We start from the raw sequence: 19815 nt of genomic DNA on the forward strand, positions 1-19815 counted from the left end.
AATATTTTACTTACTCGTTTGGCTGCACTGGGTCTTGTTTGCGGCGCATGGATCTTCACTGTGGCGCACGGAGTCTCCAGTCGTGGCACGCACCCTTCATTGCTTCCCGGCATTTGGTGTCTTAGTTCCCCCATCAGGGACTGGACCTATGTCCCCTGCATGGCAAGGCACATTCTTAACCACTGGGCTACCAGGGAAATCCCATATAATATTTTAGTAAAAATATTTCCTAAGTATTGCATGGATAATACCTTTACTAAAATTTTTGAGTTTTATGAGTTTATAGGAAACATATGTAATTCAAATTCGATAGATGGCTTTGTATTTTATCTGGCAACCCTCCTCAGTGGCATCTGTGAATACCCCAACGATATCAAACTAAGAGGAAAAGAAAGAAAACTCAGAGGAAGAATCTCAGTCACCCATATTTTATGTCTGTATATGGTCCAAGACATCACTCAATCTGAGTTTGGAATTTTTCTGGAAATGACCTGATTCAATATTTTGCATTAGAAAGAAACAGAGCTCCAAATCAGAAATGTTTTCAGCAAAAGAAAAGTGGTGTCATTTTTGCCCATCCAAAGTAATATCGTTTTGAAATTCGTAACAATTTTGTTTTTTGGTTGATGTGACAGGTAAAAGCTGGCACTTCACAGGATGATGTTTACATCTTTACCCAAGACACCAGCACAAGTTAAATTAGGATTTCGCAGTATTTGTTCCAAATAGCTTGTCTTCTCCTCCTCTGGTCCAGTCAGCTGGGACCAGGGGGATGGGCTGGGGGAAGGTGATACGGTCCCTGTGGGAGAGAAGGAGAGTAAGGGGTCGCTGGCAACTGGGCAAAGAGCCTGGATTGTGAGCTATAAACATCTTCCATCTCTTGCTGTGACAGCTTACTAATGGATTGCTGAGTTTTAAACCTGGTCCAAAAACAGAAGTGGAACAGGAAGATGGATTGCATCTTGCCCGTTTCTAGCTCACAGCAGTTGTCAGAAAGAAGTTCACGGCTTCTTTTTTATAAAGCGAGTCTCTCCCACGTATGTTTCATTATGCCCTTGTCACGGAGCAGCGCATGTCACTATTATATGTCCTTTGGATCTTATCTTGCTGTATTATTCCTCTGTTTTATTACCAGTTTTAGACAGCACCATAGTGTGGATTAAACCCTTGACACCCAGTCACCAGTCACGGAAATACCAATGCATTCATTTAAAGGACTGTCAGCATCTTCGTGCCATTTCAATATCCAGCTTGCCAGAGATGCAGTGAAATGCAATGAAATACATAGCTTTTTTCTGAGCTACTGAGAATCAGGAATTTATATATAATAGGAAAAAGATTGTTTTCTACCAGCAAGGTAGCAGCAGCAAGGATTAGAAGGTTAGTCACTTGAACAGATTGTATTTTCCCACTGTGAGAGCTATAGGCTGCCCTTCACTTAAAGGCTTCAGTTGAAAGCCAAGAGGAAAATCTCCAGGGGAGTGAAGTTCTTTATGTGTCTCCTTAATTTAAAAAGGTTGTGATTGGGGATCGATTCACTGGTGATGAGTGCTGAGGTAAACTTTATGAAGCCGGCAATCTTCAATGTACTGTAGAGTCTGATATTGGCTATAGAGTTTACCAGTGAAGTGGTGGGAACCTGTGGGGATTAACTGTCCCCACCTGGGGATGTCCCCCAAAGCCACCCTTGCTTTAGGCATTCTTGAGGCAGGGCGTCACTTCCATTCAGGGCATTTCTCATAATTATTTAGGACAAAAAAATTGTCATTCCTTGGTGCCAGGCTGCAGAAATCGTAGAAAAGGAATACTGGAGGCTTCCCGGGTGATCCAGTGGTTAAGACTCCGTGCTTCCAACGTAGAGGACGTGGATTTGATCCCTGGTTGGGGAACTAAGATCCCACATGCTCTGCAGCGTACCCCGCCCCCCAAATAGAAAAAAGTAAAGACATGCTATCCTTTATCATTGTACCAGTTCATGGATTTTGAGAGACTGGAAGAAGAAAAATACAGCTGTGGTTCATTTGAAGTTCCTGTGGTTCTGGGCACAGGACTGATCAGCCCACAGGACCTTCCTAGAGGGTTCTGAACAGAGGGGGCTTGAGGGCTTGAGGATACAGGCTAGGAATCAGGGTGACATCTTCACCCCAGTTATTCTCAGATTTATGTTCTGAACAGTCCAGTGTGGTCTGATCATTTATGTGTCACGTAGGCTATTCTCAGGCTATCGTCCCAGAGCTAAGTAGCTGTGACAGCAAGTACATGGCTTATGTACGCTCAGTCACTCAGTCGTGTCCGACTCTTTGCGACCCCATGGACTGTAGCCTGGCAGGCCCCTCTGTCCATGGAGGCTCCAGGTGAGAATACTGGAGTGGGTTGCCATTTCCTCCTCCAGGGGCTCTTCCTGACCCAGGAACTGAACCCACATCTCTTGCGTCCCCCGTATTGGCATGTGGGTTCGTAACCACGAGTGCCACCTGGGAAGCCTCTCAAATACTGTATGAAGCTGAAAATATTTCTATCTGGCCATTTACAGAAATTGTTTGCCCATCCCTGATTTAGAACCTCCAGAGGAGAGGGCGTTGTCTTCCCCATGCTCCGGGACCACAGTTTGACTAGGGAACTCTGGCATTAAATACAGTTTATCAGGGGGTACATCCACGTAGGGCCCTTGATGCCTGGCAAGACTTATGTTCAAATTCTCCCTCTGTTCTTCACTATGTGACTTTGACCAGTCGCTTAACTTCTCTGATCTTTCATTATTTTATCTGTTAAGTGGAGACATTTCCCATTTTGAAGAAATACCTTGACCTTGAATGAGAGAAGGTGCGGAAGTGCACAGTGCACTGCCAGCCATGCGGTGGGCACCCCGTGAGTGCCATTTCTCGTTCCCTTGCTCGTCCACAATGAGGGCACAGGTTCTCCCACGTGGACAAGTGTCCATGTGGATAGTGGGAACATTCTTTGCCTTTTTAGCACATCTCTATATTTTACCATGAGTCTGGGAAAATATACTTTTGTTCCCCAAATTCTAGGATCTATTCAGAGATTTTTACCAAGTGCTTCCTGGCTCATTTTAAACTGTTACTTAGGCTAGGTTTCTGTAGGATTGCCCGTGGTTATGGTAATATCAACCAACCCTTTCATGGGGTTTGTACGAAAACGAGCAGGGAGCAGTGTTTCAGAAATGGCCCTCCTGGGTAGCATTCCCTGCACAAAATCGATCCCTCACCTGTGCTCTCGGCCTTGGAGGCCAGGCCTCTCAGCGATGCTCAGGCCTCAGAAGTACAGGCCGGCAGTCTTGCTGCTGGACCCGCCCCTGTGAGCAGCATCGTGATAAGCTGGAGACACAGTCCGGCTTGTTCCCTGTTGCATTCTGATGTGGAATGGCTCTCCTGGCCTCCGTCCAAGGCAGCACTCTTTCAGGGTCTTTTTTGTCCAGTTTGAAAGACCTCATTTCCATGTCTGTCTGTCTACCCATCTTGGAGAGAATTAACTAACCATCTAGACTAAAGGAATATGTTCTGAATTAATAAATGTTTTCTTCCAGACATTCATTTCAACACTGTGCCACGAACACCCATCCCCAATAGGTGGGATGCGGCACAGTGTCATCATCTTGGAATTACAGATGCGCGAGGAGTGAGGTGATGGGGCAGCATGATGCAGCTGACAGTTCACAGTGAAGACTCAGCACTTAGTTGCCTGGATGCTTTGGCTGTGTCCGTGGGACCAGGTGTGCCAAGAGCTTGGCAAATAGCCTGTCCCCTTTCACCCTCCTTTTGGCACAGACGTCACTTCACGTTTCATCATGTTTCATCCACATTGGCTTCTCCCCCTTCCCCTCCCACCCCACCACCTCACCTCCCTCATCTCTCCTACCTGCCCTGCTATCTTGCCTCCCCTTCCTCCTTTGCTCTTCTAATTCACCATACTGTACTTTTGTGAGCTTCCTTAAATCCCTTTTGCAACAAAGAAGGTTGGTTATATCAGATAGAATCTAGAAAGTCGGTGATGGAACTAATGCAAGCTCTCATTTCCTCCCATTGGGTTGAATGAATGAGGTTTACTCATATCCATGTGGATACGATTAAGATTCCAAAAACAAATGAGTCTTTGTCCCAATCACAAACACCTAGCAAATCAAAAAATCTAATAGATTAGTTCAGTCAGTTCAGTCATTCAGTCACGTCTGACTCTTTGTGACCCCAGGGGCTGCAGCACGCCAGGCTTCCCTGTCCATCACCAACTCCCATAGCTTACTCAAACTCATGTCCATCGAGTCAGTAATGCCATCCAACCATCTCATCCTCTGTCGTCCCCTTCTTCTCCCATCTTCAAGCTTTCCCAACATCAAGGTCTTTTCCAATGAGTCAGTTCTTCACATCAGGTGGCCAAAGTTTTTGAGCTTCAGTTTCAGCATCAGTCCTTCAAATGAATATTCAGGACTGATTTCCTTTAGAATGGACTGGTTGGATCTCCTTGCAGTCCAAGGGACTCTCCAGAGTCTTCTCCAACACCGCAGCTCAAAAGCATCAATTCTTTGGTGCTCAGCATTCTTTATGGTCCAACTCTTATATCCATACATGACTACTGGAAAAACCATAGCTTTGACTAGACGGACCTTTGTCAGCTAAGTAATGTCTCTGCTTTTTGATATGCTATCTAGGTTTGTCATAACTTTTCTTCCAAGGAGCAAGTTTCTTTTAATTTCATAGCTGCAATCACCATCTGCAGTGATTTTGGAACCCAGAAAAATAAAGTCAGCCACTGTTTCCACTGTTTCCCTATCTGTTTGCCATGAAGTGATGGGACTGGATGCCATGATCTTCGTTTTCTGAATGTTGAGCTTTAAGCCAACTTTTTCACTCTCCTCTTTCACTTTCATCAAGAGGCTCTTTAGTTCTTCTTTGCTTTCTGCCATAAGAGTGGTGTCATCTGCATATCTGAGGTTATTGATATTTCTCCTGGCAATCTTGATTCCAGCTTGTGCTTCTTCCAGCCCAGCATTTCTCGTGATGTACTCTGCATAGAAGTTAAATAAGCAGGGTGACAATATATAGCCTTGATGTATTCCTTTCCCTGATTTGGAACCAGTCTGTTGTTCCATGTCCAGTTCTAACTATTGCTTCTTGACCTGCATACAGATTTCTCAGGAGACAGGTGAGGTGGTCTGGCATTCCCATCTCTTTAAGAATTTTCCACAGTTTATTGTGATCCACACAGTCAAAGGCTTTGGCATAGTCAATAAAGCAGAATTAGATGTTTTTCTGGAACTCTCTTGCTTTTTCTATGATCCAATTGATGTTGCCAGTTTGATCTCTGTTAATAGATTAAGGTTATTTATTTATTTATTTACTTTGCACTTCACATCCACGCCAAATCCTTGGTCATTTTTTTCATAGCTCAGAGCATTTTCCCCACCAGCAAAGACTCCAGCATTATTCATATTGAGCCCATAATGTTCTTTATTTAGGTTCATGGATGAAAATCACTCTTCACTTGTACTCACACACAAATAAAACTTTGATGATTGGCCTTCACAGCACAAAAAGAAGGCAGATAATCACTCTGGTTTATGTGCTCTGGTGAAAACTCAGCACTTAAGAGTTTCCTGGATTCAACATAAATGTAACGCCTACTTAAGTTTCTAGATCAGAATTTTTCAACAGAAGGTCAAGATCCCTCAGAGCAGTGGTTTGCAGTCCTGGCTGCACAGTGGGGTTACCTGTGGAACTTAAAAAAAAATTATCCCACATCAAAGATTCTGATTTTTTGGTCTGGAGTAAAGGACCCTGAATTGCTATTTTTTTAAAAAAATCTCATCAGATAATTCTAATGTTAACTTGGATTAAGAACCACCATACTAATTAATCTTGAGTTATATGGTCAATTGTAAGTCATGTCAGGGTTTTATTTTCTTTTTTAATGAACAGTGGCAATAAAATGAAATAGAAAATATCAGTATGCATTTCATGTAGAAGTGATGGCCACTCTATCAGAACACTTTTGTTTCCGTTTCTTGTAGTTTAGAGTGGATGCTATCACTATTTAAAACGAATTTCTTAACTGTGGGTTATAATCAGAGTTTGAAAAACAGTGTTTTAGATTATCTTTAAGAGAAGGTATGTTGATAGCTGCCCGGGGAAGATCACAAAGTTTCCATCTGTCCTAAGAGAGAGGCCCTGTTGAACTATTTTTAAATGTGTGTGGGGCATGCAGAGGTATTGCCAAGTGAACTCCACCCTATCAAATGTTCTTGTCTGTTTATAGAAGCCGTCACAGGTTCTTTGAGACACTGAGCCTGACTTTCCGCTCCCCATAGGCACCACCACTGCTTTAAAGTATTAAGTTTGCATTTCTTAAAAATGTCTTTTAGCTCAGCCTCCTCATTTCAGAATCTGCTGAGTCTAACCCTTAGTTCAGGGGTATTTAAGGACGATTTACATTTCAGAAGAAAATATGGGGGTGATGTGTGCTTTCTTCCCCTTCCACCTTGAACTGGGGCACAGAGTTGTAGGATCTGTTTCATAACTTCGAGAAGTACAGTGGAAAAGTGATAATTTTGAAAACTATGTCAAATGCATTACAGGAAGGAGAGTTGGAACTCAACTGTTCAAAAGCAGCTTAGGAATTGTGGGGAAAAAAAACAATCTCTGCCCCAAAGAGGAAGACAAAGCAAGTATGTATCATGGAAGTTGGATCCTCATGGATGAAATGATGTTTCCTCAAGGAATATATCAATTCCTTCACAGAGCACTGTGTGGTTAAATGTGTTATATGCATGAACTGAATGTAAAAGGAGAGGATATTACATTTTTATGAAAAAGCCCGTCTCACAGTACCCAGAAACTTTCTGGAAACAGCTTGAATCAGGCTGTCCATCAAGCAGGTCTGCAAAGAGGGGTAACAGCGCAGCTGTATTTTGGGACAACAGAGGCTGATGTGAACTTTACGAAAGGAGATGAGAAAATGGCAGGAAAGCACCACATGGCAACAGAGAGCCAGGTATCCATCCCCCAGCTCTTCAGAATCTGAAGCACAACCCCGTAAATATGAGCACACTTCTAACCCTAACATCTAGAATATACAGGTGATGAGGGGGAGGGGAGGAGGAAAAACTGGAGAATTGACTGAAGATGTGGGCAGAGGCTGGATGTGTAGGTGACACCAGAGCAAGGGACATGCTCAGAGGGAATGGAATAGCACACAGAATCAACCTGTCAGAAAACAGCTCCTCGCTGGTCGCTGAAGCCTCTTATAAGAGGATGGAAGCCTTCCGCAGAAACTGAAGCGGTCAGTGACTGACCCAGCTGTGCAGATGGCAGAGGAGAAGGCAGATGAGAACGCAGATGTGGTGATGAGTTGAGGGAGAAACTGTGGCCATTCATCAAAAACAGATTTTCTCAACTTGGAGGTGCAATGCTGCTGCTGCTGCTAAGTCGCTTCAGTCACGTCCAACTCTGTGCAACCCCGTAGACGGCAGCCCATCAGGCTCCTCCATCCCTGGGATTCTCCAGGCAAGAACACTGGAGTGGGTTGCCATTTCCTTCTCCAAGGAGGTGACATGAGATGACTTAATAATTTTCTACTGTAACTGAGAATAGAAAAACTACAGCAGGAAGAAAATGAATTAAATAAATCCCCAAAAGAGGGATTAATGGAAAATGAAGAGTGTCTGTGTAAAGAATTCAGGAATGAGAGGACACCTGCTCTGAGGTGTCTGTCGGACAGATGGACACATCTGTGTGCGGGGCATGACATAGACATACGGTGAGTGCAGGTCCCGGAAGTGGAGGCCTGGCTGGTTACCGTTTGAAGCAGATTGCCAGTAAGTGGGCGGATCTTACAACACAGCTGAGCAGCGTATGAAGCACACAAGCCACCATCATCAGTGACTGCATGGGGCTAGGAAATCGGGTGGAAGTTTCACAGACAGAGACAGGAGTATAGGGAAGACTGAAGGCACAGGTTTTTGTTGCTCCAAGTGGTTCTGATAACCAACTCTCCTTTCTTTCTTTCTTTTTTTTTAAATTTTATTTTATTTTTAAACTTTACAATATTGTATTGGTTTTGCCAAATATCGAAATGAATCCGCCACAGGTATACATGTGTTCCCCATCCTGGACCCTCCTCCCTCCTCCCTCCCCATACCATCCCTCTGGGTCGTCCCAGTGCACCAGCCCCAAGCATCCAGTATCGTGCATCGAACCTGGACTGGCGACTCGTTTCATATATGATATTATACGTATTTCAATGCCATTCTCCCAAATCATCCCACCCTCTCCTTCTCCCTTCTAAGGGTTCGTAAAATGTTCCATTTGCATCTGAAAGTCAGAAAGAAAAGAAAGGAGAACAAAAGAAGGAAAGACTTAAGAAATCCCCAAAGAGATAAACTTTGAGCATTTTCTTACCCTTCCTTCTTTCTTTTCTCTTTCTTCTCCTTTCTTTCCAGACTCTTCATGGCCCTGCCTAATACAGCCACCTTGTCCATGATTCAGTTTGATCTACTTCCTTTCATGAAAAATTACACTGATATTGTTGTCATTGGCTTGCTTTCTTCCCTCCTCCCCAGCCTACCCCTCAGCAGTCAATCAGCACATCCATTGTCCCCCCTCTGCCTAAGGAAACCAAAGACCCCCAGACCAGCTCCACTTGGCCAGGTTGTTGCAGGAAGGAGGACCCCTTCCAGGGCCCAAAACTGGGCTCTTGTCTAACACTCGGAAATGAATTGTCCGAGGAGACACATGTGCTGACAAAGCAAGAGATTTTATTGGGAAAGGGCACCAGGGTGGAGAACAGGAGGATAAGGGAACCCAGGAGAACTGCTCTGTCTCATGGCTCGCAGTCTCCAGTTTTAATGGTGATGGCATTAATTTCCGGGTTGTCTTTAGCCAGTCATTCTGACTCAAGAGTCTTTCCTGGTGGTGCACGCCTTGTTCAGCCAAGATGAATGCCAGAGAGAAGGATTCTAGGAGGTGGTTGGACATGTGGTGTTTCATTTTGACCTTTTGCGAGCTCTTCCAGTTGGTGGAGGCTTATAGGTTCCTTTACCAGGACCTCCGTCATAAAACAACTCATGCAAATGGTTACTACGGTGCCTGGCCAGGGTGGGCGGTTTCAGTGTGCTTCCCCTAATAAGGTGATGGCTCCTGGCCCTCAGTCCCCCTGGTGCGTGCCCGTGCCCACTCTCACCCTGGACTGTACTTGTTGTGGCTTCCATTCTAACTACACTGGGACTGTAAAGACCCACATCATCTAAGACAGCCATCATCATGATAGCTAAGCAAGGTCAGGCTTACTTCTGCTTGGAGAATGAAGACCATGGATAAGTCTTCCTATTGCTCTAAGATGTCTTATAATAGCTTTACTGTATTCTATCAACTTAGTCTACTCCTATAGAGTTACTGGCAGATACATCCTGTTACAAAGGGTGAGTGGCTGGGAGGTGTAACAGGTTCATTTCATAAACAGTGAGTTAGTCTAGAGCTGGCATCATCCTTTTCAGCATCTTGCCTGGGGAGAGCATAAATCAAAGAATGGTGGGAATGTCTGCTTAGGGTCGAGGATACGAGTATATGCATGCGAAAGGGAGCAGCGGGGAGGGTGCTGGCCACAGACTGAGTGTTCCCAGTAACACCGTTTCCCTAGACTTTCATCCTGTTCCGGGACGGAGGGGAGAGTGAGAATCATTCTCTCCATTAATCAAGGAGGAAAGTGAAAGTCACTTACTTGTGCTCAACTCTTTGTGACCCCATGGACTCTACAGTCCATGGAATTCTCCAGGCCAGAATACTGGAGTGGGTAGCCTTTCCCTTCTCTGGGGGATCTTCCCAACCCAGGGATTGAACCCAGGTCTCCTGCATTGTGGGTGGATTCTTTACCAGCTGAGCTACCAGGGAAGCCCAGGAATACTGGAGTGGGTAGCCTATGCCTTCTCCAGTGGATCTTCCTGACCCAGGGATAGAACTGGGGTTTCCTGCATTGCAAGTGGATTCTTTACCAACTGAGCTATCAGGGAAGCCCAAACCAAGGAGGAAAATGGAGCCCAAACTGCTTAAGTGACTCGCTCTGAGCTCTGACACCAAGGTACAAAACCCAAAGTGGGATCTTCATGTGCTGATTCTCATATTATTCTATCAGATCAGTAATAACGGTAACAGCTCTAGGAGCTGCTGAGAACTCCACAGCCAGTCACTTTCCCCGTGGCGTTTGAGATCCTCAGTGTCTTGGCTTCTCTTTCTTCCTCTCTCTGTGTGACCTCATTAATTAGCCCTGCTCTTACTGAATTAATTCCTTCTCTTACTCACTTGTTCCTCATCCTTCAGCTCTTAGGTGACACATTTCTGCTTCTGAAGATCCCCATATAATGCCTCTAAGTTGGTGAACGATGAGCTTCCTTCTTGCTTGTTAGACCTTGTTTTTCCCCCTAATCTTGCTCTGTACTGTAACTGCCTATTTTTCTCATCCCGTCTCCACCTTCAACTTCTTAAGGATAGTGATGTTCTCATTTTCCGTTCCAGCCACAGTGCCTAGCACAGCTTTTGGCAGATAGTCCAGCTCTCAAAATGTTTCCTCAATAAATACAGAAAGAAACATCAGAAGCTATGATCATTTTAAAAATTCAGTTTTGTATTCTAGACCACAACTAAGCCTTCCTGTTACTCACAGTCTAAATTTAGTTTTGCACATTCAATCACCAAGTTTGAGCCTAGATGCTTAGTCCCTCCATGGGGTTATGTCTCTAGGCTCCCAGCATCATAGTGCTTGTTGTATAAAAGTTCTCAATACCTCAATATGGAATGAATTAATTAGTACGGAGGTGATTAATAGACTCATTTCCTAAAGCATTTAGGCAATTTCTTGTATGTAAATAAGGGTGATATGGGACAGACTATGTGAGAAGCCATATGGGAAGAATTTTTAGGGATTTGATTAAGTTGAAAAACATGTTTGCTGGAAGTGGAGACTTCAAGTAGTTCTGGGTAGTCACTGCTCCTGGAAAGGAGCTTGCAGAATCTTGTCTGGCCTGTGGAAATCAAAGAGAGCTCAGCTAACTTTGACAATGAAAATATCACTCAGGATGTAGACTCATGACTCAGGATGTATTTTCAGTGATTAAGTATGACCATGTGATAGATTAAGTATGGCCAGTCACACATATTTAGAAGAATCTCAAAGTGCTTTAGAGACTGGTCTTACTGACCAGAAGTCACATACACAGGAACAAGGCAAGAGTCGGAAACAGGATGTGAATGGCTTTGACCTCTAGTGCAGTGTGTTCCCTACTGTCGTGTTCGGGAATTCTTCATGAGTTCCCTGAGCTGTACAGTGGGCTCTCATTGGCTGTCTATTTTATACATGGTGTCAATGGTGTACATATGCCTGTCCCAGTCTCCCAATTCACCCCACCAGCTTCCCTATCCCTCTACTTAGTGCTCTGTGGTGACCAAAACGGGAAGGACATCCAAAGACGAGAGGATACACGTATACACACAGCTGATTCACTCTGCTGTGCAGCAAAAACTAACACAAGCCTGTAAGCAACTATACTCCAGTTAAAACAAACAAACAAAAAGCTCTTCATGAATGTTTATGGGGCCCTCTCCTCCACATAACTTCCCTGGTGGCTCAGATGGTGAAGTGACTGCCTACAATCTGGGAGACCCAGGTTTGATCTCTGGGTGGGGAAGATCCCCTGGAGAAGGAAATGGCACCCCACTCCAGCACTCTTGCCTGGAAAATCCCATGGATGGAGGAGCCTGGTGGGCTGCAGTCCATGGGCTCGCAAAGAGTCGGACACAAATAAATGACTTCACTTTCTTTCTTTTCTTTCTCCTCCGCATGTATTTAAGCTCCAGTGTAGAGAGAGGAGCGTGTCACGGGTTAGAGAGTTTGCATCCTGAATCCTAGCAGCCTCAGTTTGAAAGCCAGCTGTACCACTCAGTAGCTACATGATCTTATGTCATTAGCTGAACCTTGCCAGGTTGCAGCTTTCACACACCTGCAGTGGCATTGAAAACGTAATGGAATAACCTCTTCAAGCTGTTATGAGATTTACGAGTTCACCCACACACAGTACCTGGCACACGATGAGGACTCCGCAAACGTTAGCTCCACTGAGGCCCGTCACGCGCTCGTGGAAAGGAGAGTTATGGTTTCTGAACTCTGGTAGTGGGCTTGTCATTTGTCCACTCCCTTTACTGTGTCATTCGTCCTCCAGTTTTCCTCTGCTTTGCCCCGAATGGTGCCTGGCTGCTGGGAACGATGTCCCACGCTCGCTGGCCCACTGGCTTCACACAGAGCTTGAGGCTGGAAGGTCACTGGTCTCTCTCTGCAGGGGTAGCATCACCGGCCAAGGCCGCCTCCTCTCTGATCTCCTGGCTCTCCACACAGAGCCTCCCTCTGGGCTCACAGGTCCTACTGCGAGCCCCCATTCCGAGGCTTCCTCCCCATGTTCTGCTTTAGGAGTGAGGCCAACACGTGAGAAAATAGAGAGAACAGATAGATTCCTGGTTTAGTCCTGGATCCAGCTGTGCCTGATGTATGATATATGACTGCATTTTAAAATATACGTGCCTATAAACATTCTCCTTTCTGCTTCAGCTGCTGATTTCATTGCTTCCACTTGTCACTGTACGTGTCCTAACCCATGGTCTCCTAATTCCTGAGAACTGTTTGAGATGCTATCACAATATGGAACAATTGGCATTCTCATTGAATATTTGTGTTTGAAATTTAGATAATGAGTATTTATTGTCTTGCCAGGGCTAAGAATATAAAGATGAGCAAGACAAACACAGTCCTTCTCTTTAATAGCACAACAGTGACTAATTATTTTCAAAAACGTTAACTTTTACCACACTTATTCTAAAGTGCTGTTTTTCTCTGGAGATCCGAACATCGTCTTGGTTGATGTCTGTCTTAAAACTGGAGACATCTCATCCATTTTAGTACAAGGACAGAAACCAAAATGCAAAGCAGGGACTTTGAGGGGAGAATTCTCATTTATTTTCAATAAAGGAAGTCCCAAGCCTCTAGTTGTTCATGAAACCTTCCCAAGGCAGGAGGATTTTTCAGTGCAGCGAGATCAGCGGTGTCATGACTGCAGGGTAATCGCTCATCTTACGACATACTTTCTTGGCTCTCCACTCCTCCTTTTGCCGACAGTGATGCCATTCGTCTTCCCAGGATGGATGGGTTCCTCTCCCTTTCAATCACTGGCAGCAGGCACTGAAACTTGCCCGGGATGTGTCCAGTGTTCATGTGCTTTGGGGATTTTTTTGCATCTTTCATGGTTGATGAAAGTAAATTTGTACTCATGATGCAAGTACAAGTGTGTATGTGTGTGTGTGTGTGTGTGTGTGTGTGTGTGCACGCGTGTGCGTGTGTGTGCTTTGTCCTTAAGCTGCAGTGGCCTTTTAATGTCATAATATATGGTCAGGCTGTAGTTGCTATGGAAACAATACCCAAATTTCCTGACCTTTGAGAGTAGGGAGATGTGGCGGTGGCAGCTATGATCAGAGTTGAGAGATTGATGATAGAATTAAGCTAAAGATTAAAGAATACACATTTTTCTACCTTAATGATCACTTTGGAGCAATCTCCTCTTCTCCTATGTCTACCAATATTACCCATTTGAGCCAGGCTGAAGGCTTATGAGCATTCCTTTGTTATTTTAAAATCAGTTTACTTTTGGATAGTGGATGAGTGGGACTTGGGAGTTCTTGACTATAGTCAGTATACATTTTTTTGCATAGTATTGAATCATACTTTCTGGTGCAAATAATACCCAAATTAGTGTCCACACAGGCCAATATTGTTATTGAAACAGCAAATGTGTGCTTTCGTTTGGAATATGATACCTTGAAATTTTCTTTTTATTCTTTATATACTTGTTGATCAGTCAGATGGGTACATGGAATAAATACATTCTCTCATGGAAAAACATTTTATTTTAAATATAACAATGTGTACAAAAGAAAGCTTATTCTTAGAAGTAAATATTGAAAATAATCATTGAATTATACATCAGTCTCCCACTAAACTGCAAATCCTTACTATTAGAAAACATTGGTATGCACACTGTAAAGTGCAATGCCCGACTCATCATGAGTAAGTTTCTAAATGTTTGTTAAATGCATGAATACAAAGTCTCTAAAAACATATAAAATGCATATTCCCTCTTTAGGAGGGAATCATTTTTACTAGGATCTCTGTGACTCTGGGGAGTTTCTCCAGGGCTTCCTGTCAGTGCTGGTGGTTCTGCATTGTTAAAGTCTGGAAGATGTTCCTGTGCCTGTGTTTATTCTGTTCATATGATATGTCAGGATGATGGGGAAGAGAGACAGAATGTGGGGAGCGGTGTCCTCAGCTAACAGCTTAGTGAGGGTCTTGTGCTCGATACCGTGTTAAGCCCGTGGGTGTGGACATGGACAGGAAATGATTCCTGCCGTCGAGAAGCTGCTTGGTTCTCGAGGAGAGAATATAGAGGGCTGCTCACCGAGGAGGGGTGACTCAGAACCAAAGCCAGCAAATGCAGTCAAGGGTGGGAGGAGGAAAGGGGTCTAGCAGGAGGGGCAGGTAAAAAATGCTGGAGGGAAGCAGAACCTGAGATGGAACCCAAAGAGGGAAGCCACATTCGATGTTAGTAAACTTTACAGCTTATAAATATGCTGGGTATATTCTTCCGCATGTGCAAATATATTAAAGCAGAGACAAGGTCAAGCAAACAGCGTGAACAAAGACATAGATAGGGCATGATCTCGTGGTTGAGGGACACTGAATAGTCTGTTATGCTGGGGAATAGTGATAGCGGTAGTGAAGTCGCTCAGTCGCGTCTGACACTTCGCGACCCCATGGACAGTAGCCAACCAAGCTCCTCCGTCCATGGGATTTTCCAGGCAAGAATACTGGAGTGGGTTGCCATTTCCTTCTCCAGGGGATCTTCCCAACCCAGGGATCGAACCCCGATCTCCCACAGTGTAGGCAGACTCTTTACCGTCTGAGCCACGAGGGAAGGCCATGCTGGGGAAGCAGAGGTTCTAATAGGTGTTCCCTGGGAGTGAAGATGCTCAGGGAATTGTGGGGGCTGAGGGGTGGCTTAGGAATCCTGGGGTTTTAGATCCCACATGACTTGAAGGAAACAGGGCTTAAATGCTAATAATTTGAGGTCAAAGTAAAGACTGTAGAATGGAAATAAACGGGGTAAATTGTCACTCAGGGTAAATTGTAAAGAGAAGTAACCAGTCAATAAATATAAATTGAATTATTGAATTTGATTACAGATAAAACCAGTGTGAGACCAAACCCCAAACCCTATGGAACTGTAGGTGCTATTTAGTCAGTTCTTTTTTTTTACTCTTCCATTGCTCTTTCCTCAGATTTTTTTTTTTAATCTCTGGGTTAACTGTCGATTCTGGCCTTTTCATTATGGATATGAATTGAAAAAAGGGGTTTTAAAGCCTAGGTTTTTTCTTGTTTGTTTAATTTATATTTCTTTGGCTGCACTGGCTCTCAGTTGCGGCACATGGGATCCTCGATCTTACTTGTGACATGGAATTCTTAGTTGCAGTATGTGGGATCTAGTTCCCTGACCAGGGATCAGACCCAGGCCCCCTGCGTTGGGAGTCTGGAGTCCTAGCCACTAGACCACCAGCAAAGTCCCCAAGGCCTAGTTTTTTCGCCTGTGAAATTGTATAAAGTATATATGGTATGTTGGGTATTTTTCTAATGTGGAACCTTGAGTGAGTTACAAATAGATTTTTTTTTTCCCCATCTGGAGTAATTGGCCCATGTTGATGTCATACAGATGATGACATGGTCGTTTAAAGTTTCTTAATACTCACCCATACAAGTGTGAGGATGGACTTAGCATTCTCAACTGTGAGGATTTTGGGTTTTTTTGAAAATACAAGGAGTTGTCTGTGTCTCAAAGTTAATACACACCAAGTGTTCCAGACACAGGTCAGTCACAGAGCCAGACCAAATGCCTTTGGCACGAAGCAGTAGAATATTATACGAGGTTTCATTGGTGGGGTGTGTTTTTTTGAAATCAAATGTATTTGAAAAATGGACAATATTACAAGTTGTCTTTCTGTCTATTTTTTCCCCCAAAAGGACCTTCTCAAGAGATGCTACTCGGCCAACGCGTCTTACCTCTTCCAGCAGGATAAATTTTATGATGTCAGCTATGACACAGGTGACAAATCCATCCAATGCAGCAGGAGACCAGATGCATTCAAGTTCTGGCTGGCCTGGAAGGCCCTGGGCACGCTAGGCCTTGAGGAAAGAGTTAACCGCGCTCTTGCTTTATCTAGGTACTTGCTGTGTCTGTGTGTCCGTGGGTTTCTGATAGGCTCACTGAAAGTACGTTTGTAAGATCTGTACATGTTCTCTCATATATGGATCCCTTCTTTCATGTCATAACCATTTTCTCAGCACCCTCTATTGTAGATGTTGGGAACAAAGCAGCTCTCCCCTCTGCTCTGCAGCATCCTAGCCTGGGGAGAGATACATCCAGGCGGCAGAGCAGATAAAATACAGGTGCACCTACGTCTTGGTAAGGGGAGGTATACGATGCTCCAGAAGCACTCAGGTGCATTCCCTAGTATGGTCATGAGGGCTGCTGGCAGAGGTTTCCTGGAGGAAGTGACATGCAGGTAAGACCCAGTGAGGAAAGGAGAGACGACTGATTTCAGGCAGAGGGAGCCCCAGGTCCAATCTCTGGGTGTGGGAGAGATCCCAGTAACTTCAAGGACCCGAAATATGGCCTGTGAGAACGTGGGGCTGACAGAAGGACAGACAGGCAGAGGCGAATGTGGCAGCTCCCTGGTTGCTCGCCTTTTTCTAACATAAGGACAAAGCTTTTGAACCACTTGCAGTGACACTAGAGAAGGTCTTGAGGTGTGCGTGCTGGGCGCTTGTCACCTGAGAGGGCTCTGCTGCTGAGACCAGTGGGTGGAGGGCAGGCCACGGCCAAGTGTGGCTCTAGTTGTGATTTGCTGAGCCTGAGCTCTATAGGGTTAACCTCGATAGTGTTTTAAAAATCGAGCATTCAAATATTCCAAACAGTTTTAAAGAGGGAAATTGTAAACAGTCTAGATTCCTGGCTTCTTTGAGAAGATGAGCGCGCTCTCAGTCCCACATGGTGACAAGGCACGGAACACAGTGGTGCCCCCCACACCCCCTAGGTTTTGTCAAGCCTGTTTCATTGTGGTTCAGAGAGGCCAAGAGCCAGGGAAAGCGAGGGCCACCCTTGACAAGCTTCATGACCTGGGCAAGCTGCTGAAACTGTCTGTACTGTTCCATCCCAGGGTCCTGAAGATAGCAACGCCGAACTCAGATAACTGTTAGGAGGATTCAGTGAACTGATATTTGTAAAACACCCAGGACAGTGCCTGGCAAATGCCACATGCTGTGTTTTAATTATTTTTTAAAAATTATTGTCTTACCTGCTTGGTCACCAGAAGCATCAGCGTTTGTGATCTCTGATTTGGAAAACCTCTCCTTCTTCATTCCCTGTTCATATTTCACTGGCAAAAGCCTGCAGGGTCTCCCTGAGATTTAATCAGCCTCCTCTTCCTTGCAGGTGCTCTGCATGCCGCTCTGTGTGACAAGGGTGCTCTGAGTACGAGTGAGGACTGTCTGAAAACCCAGGATCTTTTTTTTCCAATTGGAATATAATTGCTTTACAAGGTTATGTTACTTTCTTCTGCACAGTGAGGTGAATTAGCCATTCAGTTCAGTTCAGTCACTCAGTCATGTCCGACTCTTTGCAACCCCATGAATCGCAGCACGCCAGGCCTCCCTGTCCATCACCATCTCCTGGAGTTCACTCAGACTCACGTCCATTGAGTCGGTGATGCCATCCAGCCATCTCATCCTCTGTCGTCCCCTTCTCCTCCTGCCCCCAATCCCTCCCAGCATCAGAGCCTTTTCCAATGAGTCAACTCTTCACATGAGGTGGCCAAAGTCTGGAGCATCAGCTTTAGCATCATTCCTTCCAAAGAAATCCCAGGGCTGATCTCCTTCAGAATGGACTGGTTGGATCTCCTTGCAGTCCAAGGGACTCTCAAGAGTCTTCTCCAACACCACAGTTCAAAAGCATCAATTCTTTGGCGCTCAGCTTTCTTCGCAGTCCAACTCTCACATCCATACATGACTACTGGAAAAACCATAGCCTTGACTAGACGGACCTTTGTTGGCAAAGTAATGTCTCTGCTTTTGAATATGCTATCTAGGTTGGTCATAACTTTCCTTCCGAGGAGTAAGCGTCTTTTATTTTCATGGCTGCAGTCACCATCTGCAGGGATTTTGGAGCCATATGTATACCTATATCCCAGCCCTCGTGGACCTCCCTCTGCTCTCCCCATCCCCTGCCTCTAGATCATCACAGCACCAAGCTGAGCTCCCTGTGCTAGACAGCAGCTTCCCACTAGCTAGCTATTTTACGTATGGTAGTGTATATACCGGAGAAGGTGATGGCACCCCACTCCAGTACTCTTGCCTGGAAAATCCCATGGACGGAGGAGCCTGATGGGCTGCAGTCCATGGGGTCACTAAGAGTTGGACATGACTTAGTGACTTCACTTTCACTTTCATGCATTGGAGAAGGAAATGGCACCCCACTCCAGTGTTCTTGCCTGGAGAATCCCAGGGACGGTGGAGCCTGCCGGGCTGCCATCTATGGGGTCACGCAGAGTCAGACATGACTGAAGCACCTTAGCAGCAGCAGCAGCAGCAGTGTATATACATCAGTGCTGCTTCCAGATTCATCCCGCCCCACCTCCTTCCCCACTGAGTCTGCATGTGTCCATTCTGTGTCTGCGTCTGTATTCCTGCCTTGGAAATAGTGAGGACCCAGGATCTTAAACCGACAGTTCTTTATTCTGAGAGGTCTGCAAGTTGGCGGGAGTGGCTTCATCTCATTCTCCGGTGGCTGTGGGGGTGGGGGGAGGCCTGGGTCTGCTGCTGGCACGTCTTGTAACTTCCTTGAGCCAGAGCCTCTTCTTGTGATGGTGGTGACAGAAGCTCAAGAGGGCAAGCCTGCTTTAAACTCCTGATAGCACGCATCATGCCCATTAGCATTCCAGTGGCCCGAGCAGATCAGATGGCCAAGGTCAGTATCAAGAGGTAGGAAGAACTGCAAGGTTACAGGCCAAAGGGTTTGGAAATAAAGACAGGAAAAGAGATGGCTTGGCACTTTCAGAAGCCTGTTAGAAGTCAGCATTTCTGGTGATTTGGGTTTAAAAAGTAGTTTGAAAAATCTATAAATATTTCATAAATTAGGACTCTCTTGGTGGTGAGCAACAGAAACCGTCAAAGTATTATAAACAAAGTTAATTTATTTGCTCATGTAACTTATAAGTCAGTGTAGTGATGACCATGGAATGGCTTGTTCTAAGTGCTTAAGCAAGTTCACCAGGCCTTAATTTCCATCCATCAGTCATATCTGCTCTCCTTCATGTTGGGTTTACTCCCCTGTAGGAAGGTAGTTCCCAAGGGGGTCAGATCTGTAGACTCCCAGGTTCAACTTCAAGGTCAAAAGGAGAGAGTGCTCCTTTTTCAACAATCCCTAGAAGGTTTTAATTCTTTCTGACAGATGTCATCTTCAGAAGTTGGAAGATAACTCAGATCAGATCAGTCGCTCAGTCGTGTCCGACTCTTTGCAACCCCATGAATCGCAGCACACCAGGCCTCCCTGTCCATCACCAACTCCCGGAGTTCACTCAAGACTCATGTCCATCAAGTCTGTGATGCCATCCAGCCATCTCATCCTCTGTTGTCCCCTTCTCCTCTTGCCCCCAATCCCTCCCA

The 19815-nt window shown here is 45.1% G+C and overlaps 1 protein-coding gene across 5 annotated transcripts in view; it reads left to right on the plus strand.

The window, feature by feature from the left end:
* The window catches only part of GADL1 (glutamate decarboxylase-like 1), a 195805-nt gene that overhangs the window by 83415 nt on the left and 92575 nt on the right, over positions 1-19815 (plus strand). For all 5 annotated transcript variants that reach the window (XM_010835560.1, XM_010835559.1, XM_010835563.1 and 2 more), the window contains exon 12: positions 16117-16316. In XM_010835560.1, coding sequence (XP_010833862.1) covers positions 16117-16316 — 200 coding nt within the window. The remainder of the gene's footprint in view (positions 1-16116; positions 16317-19815) is intronic.

The sequence above is a fragment of the Bison bison genome, unplaced genomic scaffold (assembly GCF_000754665.1).
Source record: "Bison bison bison isolate TAMUID 2011002044 unplaced genomic scaffold, Bison_UMD1.0 scf7180017864043, whole genome shotgun sequence".
NCBI classification, from domain to species: domain Eukaryota; kingdom Metazoa; phylum Chordata; class Mammalia; order Artiodactyla; family Bovidae; genus Bison; species Bison bison.